This window comes from Myotis davidii, unplaced genomic scaffold (assembly GCF_000327345.1).
Source record: "Myotis davidii unplaced genomic scaffold, ASM32734v1 scaffold7218, whole genome shotgun sequence".
Classification (NCBI taxonomy): Eukaryota; Metazoa; Chordata; class Mammalia; order Chiroptera; family Vespertilionidae; genus Myotis; species Myotis davidii.
In genome coordinates, this window is record NW_006289270.1 from 334 (window position 1) to 4,940 (window position 4,607).

A 4,607-nucleotide genomic window follows, 5' to 3' on the forward strand; every position below is an offset into this window, starting at 1 on the left:
AGGGACAGGCAGCCCCAGCCCACCCGGGGGTTTCCCAGTAACATAAGGAGGGTTTTGTAAAGGCCCCTGAGCTGGGCGTTGAGGAGGGGCCTTCTCAAGTTTCATCAGGCCTAGGCAAGGCAGATGGAGCAGGCACCGCTGGGACCCCATCATGGCTTTCCCCGGCCTCCCTGACCCCCTGAGCCACCCACTGGGAGGCCTTGATGGGCAGGTCTATGACCCAGGCCTCCCCTTCCCTGGCCCTCACTTGGCGTTGGCTCTGTGCTGCTTGGCATTGGCTCTGTGCTGGGCCACGGCCATCTTCGTGGGCATCAGGAAGAGGACGTCGGTCTCAAACTCCACCACTGTCTTCTTCTTGGCCTCCTGGGAGGAGTCCTGGGCCCAGGGGGCCGTGTAGAAGTCAAAGGTGGCATTGGCACCTCTGGGCCCCTTAGCAATGGTGAAGCCACTGACCAGCTTGAAGAAGTCCTCCCTGAAGGGACAAGCCAAAACTTGTTCCTGGACCTGGGCCAGCGGTAGCATCCCCCACAAACCACCGTAAGGGGCCTGTGGATGGCCCGCTACACCGGCCAACAACCTTCTCCAGCTGAGGCCTCCCCAAGAGGCCCCCAGCACTGCCCTAGCCCTGAACCCTACTCACCCTGTGACGGTCAGCAAGGCCACGTTGATGGCTGGCAAGTCAACGCTGGCAAAGATGTGGCCATCCATGTCGTTGGTGCCAGCGATGTAGTCGATGTCGGCCGCGTTGGCAAAAAGGTTGATGGGGTCGTCGGGGATGAAGTCTCCGTCCACGACAGGCATGAGGCCCAAATAGTACAGGAGTGGGTCTGCTTGTAGAGCAGGGGTCCTCACACCTTTCAGAACCCCCTGCCAGACCCCAGGCCCAGGGGCAGCTCCTGCCTCCTCTGATCCAGACCAGGGTCCTCAGCCTGTCCCCTGACATGGGGCCTGGATAGTTCTAAGGCCTGGGCTGCCCTGCGGGTGTGGAGCAGCTTCCCTGGCCCCGTCCATTAGAGGTCAGCACCCCCCAGTGTGGCAACCCAGACTGTGTGCGGACTGCCACAGGCTCCCTCGGGCCAAACCATCCCGCTGACAGCCACTGGGTCTGAGGCCCCTAAAATTGGGTGCAAATGACTGTTTCTGTCCGTTGTGGGGGAAAAGGTGCACCAGCTTCCCAAGGGGGTCAGGACCCAGAGAGGCTCAGTAGTAGGGATGGCACCCTTGGCACAGCCATTTGAGGCCACGGAGGCAACAAGGGCCCCGGCGGCACCGGCCTTCCAGGGACACCAGTGAGCGGGTGACAGGCCAGACAGCATCCCCTCAATCCTCACTTCTTGGGGAGCATGGCCATCCCCCCATGTGGAGACCCCACTCACACTTCCGTCCCAACAGGGGCATCTTATAGGCCAGCGTCAGGGCCCAGGGATCGGTGACCTTCAGACACTTGGCCATCCTGGCGGTATCGTTCAGGGGGCAGCCCACCTTCTTGGCGATCTGGGTGTTGCAGGGAGACAGGTAGGTGAGGCCAGTGTGGGGCAGATGGCCATGGGGACCGGGACAGGGCACGGATAGGAGGTAACCCTCCCCCCACCCACCACAGATGCCCTTTACCTGCTTAGCCCAGGAGAGAGGGTTCTTCTGGATGGCCCAGGGGGTCAGCGCCACGCCGCTCTGGCTGATGGCTCGCCGGATGAGGCCCTTGTTGTAGGGAGAGAGGATCTGCGACACACAGAGGTCCAGTTACCATGGCCTCGCCTCTCCTGCCCACCCGGGCGCCACCAGGGACAGCCAGACTGTCAGCTTCATGCTGTTCCCCACAGCCCCCATCTGCTCCCCCAGTTCCCATCACATCACCCAGCCACATCAGCTCCCCCAGTTCCCATCACCTCACACAGCCACATCAGCCCACCCAGTTCCCATCACCTCACACAGCCCCCATCAGCCCACCCAGTTCTCACCCCCTTACCCCATCAGCCCACCCAGTTCTCATCAGCTTACCCAGCCTCCATCAGGTAACCCAGCCTCCATCAGCTCTCCCAACACCCATCAGTTCCCTCAGCCACCATTAGCTCTCCTAGCTCCCATCAGCTCCCCCTGAGCTCCCCGCTAACACCCTGGGAGGAAGGCCCACCCTCCCACTGTCCATTAGACCTGCAGAGAGACGCTGACACTTCCAGATGATTGCCCAAAGATGGTGATGTTGTCGGGGTCCCCCCCAAAGGCCGCAATGTTCCTCTTCACCCACGCGATGGCCATGTGCTGGTCCCAAAGACCGTAGTTACCTGGGGCGGATGGGGGAGCCCATCAGGACCGGGGTGGGGGGAGAGAGTCCTCCATGTGGAGGCCCCTGTCAAGCCCCAGGATGGTGCAGGGCAGGTCCCAGGAGGCTGTTGAATGAGGTGCTGGAGAGGGTGTGGGGCTCAGGTAGGGGACCAGAAGCAGGAGGGCCAGGCTGCTCTACTCTCTCCCTGACACGGTCCCTATTGTTGTCTGTCTGTCCTATGACTCTGTGTCCCCTGAGTCACCACGTCAGTGTCTCATCTTCTGTTTCTCCCTGGGTCCCTGTCCCTGCTCCCTGGTCTTCCTGGGTCCGGGTATCTGCTTCCTGGTGTCCCTGGGTCCCTGAATGGCTGGCTGGCAACCTCTTCTCTCGCTACAGCTGCCGATGGGCTCCTGTGTCTCACTGTCTATCCCCAGCTTTCTGCTCTGCCAGTAGAATTCTGGGTCTTTCTGGAAGGTTGTCAGGAGTTGTTCGGTGAAAGTGGTGCTGAAGGGCCCCTGCCAGCTCCCTCACCCCTGGACTCACGCGCCCGACACACCTGGCAGGTTGGCGTCCCCAGTGCTGAGGAAGCCCAGCGGCCCGAGGCGGTAGTTGAAGGTGACCAAAATGACGTTGCCCCGCGTGGCGATCTCCTCCCCGTCGAACTGATAGTCACTGAAGAACTTAAACCCTTGGCCAGTCCCAAAGAAGAAGGCCCCTCCGAAGATCCAAATCATGACAGGCAGATTCTGGGAAACTGAGGCAGGAGAGCAGACCCGGTGACCCCAGCTGCCCCTCCCCATCCCCTCTGGGTGCTTGTTTCAGGGAATTTCAGCTCTGGAGCCCACACACAGCCAAGGGGCTGGGCAGGGCTGGGCCTCTGGCTGCCTGGGCACTTTCTTTAGGTTCAGGGACCAGGAAGGCATGGGGTGGGGGGATGCACCTTCCTTCTGGCCCTGGGGGACCCAGATGTTGAGGTAGAGGCAGTCCTCGGAGCCCCTGGTATTTAACTGTGTGAGAGTGACTTGCAGGCATGGCTGCTTGAAGTCCTTGGCCTTCAGGGTCCCTGTGGGTGACCAGAGTTGCTGGCGTGAGGATGGTGGCCCCATATCCCACCGCAGGCACAGGGCCAGCTCGGCACCCCCACACCCTCTCCCACTGACTCCCACCTTGCCAGCCGGGGTGCGGCTGGGGGTTCTCCAGGGCCGTGGTTGGGGCGGCGAAGGGGATGCCCTTGAAGATGTCCACAGAGAGGCCGCCCATCCCGAAGAGGCAGAGCTTCTTGTTGACGCCCTCCACAAAGCCCCCTTCCGTGTGCACTACGCCCAGCTGGGGAGAGGGCCAGGCTCAGGGGGTGCAGGCTAGGCGGCCAGTGGGGTGGGGCAACCCCAGCAGGCTCTAGGGGTCCAGGGCGGCTTCTAGGTAGGGACCCTAGTCACACCCGCCGGTAGCTGTGGGTTCCTGTGGAAGCCCCGCTCCTCGCCCCCTTGCAGGGCCCTGAGGAAGGAGACCCTGGAGATGCCCCAAGGCTCTTAGGTCACCCTGGAGGGACCCCGGCAACTGGCAAGCAGGTGTGTGTCGCCCCTCTCAGGGGCTGGGGGCCGGGGGCCGGGCTCCGGGTTGAACTAGACTGAGGTCCAGACTCGTGTTCTGACGCCGAGGTCTGTGATGGGCAACCTGCTGGCCTGCTCAGGGCCCAGCTCCCTTCTGTGCGGGGCCATGGCCATCCCCAGACAGAGGAACACCCTGAGGGCCCTGGTGGCCAAGGCGGACTCCGCACATCAGCACTGAGGACGCCAGTGACCCTGGGTTTTGTTTGTGTTTGGCGTCAGTCACCCTGTGTGCCCTGAGAGCGCCTGTACCAGAACTTATTCATGGTTTCTGACGTTCAAGTTCGCGGGCGTCCTGTATTTGAGCTGCGTCTGGACCATCGTGTGAGTGCGGATGCAGGAGCAGAGGAAGGGCTGGGAAAGTGCCTGCTGGGTGTGGGGTCTGGGGGCTCTTCCTGCCAGCGCCTCAGCTGCCTGCTCCCCTTCACCCCCCCACCTACCCTCCGAGGTGTCTGAACCAGTTCCCAGGCTGGGTTAGGGGAGCAGACAGGGGCCCCTCCTCGCCCGCTGGGCTCTCGCTTACCTTTGCGGCGCTCACTACTGCCAAGCAGCAGGCGAGGCCTAAGACAGCCAGCTCCAGGCGCCCCATGGTGCGTGTGTCTTCCTGGGGGGCCCCTGCCTCTGTGCAAGGGTATTTATGGGGCAGGACATCCGGGAGACATCCGGGAGCCGGGCTGGCAGATGCCTGTTGATGGTTCCCTTCCCCTCCCCTCACTCTGCCCCTCCCTCCAGGCAGG

General features: G+C 62.5%; 1 protein-coding gene across 1 annotated transcript; it reads right to left on the reverse strand.

Moving 5' to 3' along the window:
• Window positions 1–229: 229 nt before the first annotated feature.
• On the reverse strand, window positions 230–4,466 carry LOC102766909 (bile salt-activated lipase). The gene is made up of 9 exons (XM_006761451.2): window positions 4,394–4,466; window positions 3,430–3,589; window positions 3,204–3,326; window positions 2,820–3,017; window positions 2,152–2,282; window positions 1,612–1,719; window positions 1,377–1,494; window positions 641–827; window positions 230–472 (listed from the first exon to the last, which is right to left on the reverse strand). The coding sequence occupies exons 1-9, from the start codon at window positions 4,457–4,459 to the stop codon at window positions 244–246; spliced, it is 1,320 nt and encodes a 439-aa protein (XP_006761514.2). The 5' UTR covers window positions 4,460–4,466; the 3' UTR covers window positions 230–243.
• Between the last annotated feature and the right edge of the window lie 141 nt (window positions 4,467–4,607).

Excerpts from the sequence above, each read along its gene's own strand:
- LOC102766909 (XM_006761451.2), bottom strand. The coding sequence starts at position 4,459 with ATGGGGCGCCTGGAGCTGGCTGTCTTAGGCCTCGCCTGCTGCTTGGCA. Across the intron at positions 1,495-1,611 it reads CTCTCTCCTGGGCTAAGCAG|ATCGCCAAGAAGGTGGGCTG; the intron begins GTAAAGGGCATC and ends TGCAACACCCAG. Across the intron at positions 473-640 it reads GCCTTGCTGACCGTCACAGG|GGAGGACTTCTTCAAGCTGG; the intron begins GTGAGTAGGGTT and ends TTGTCCCTTCAG.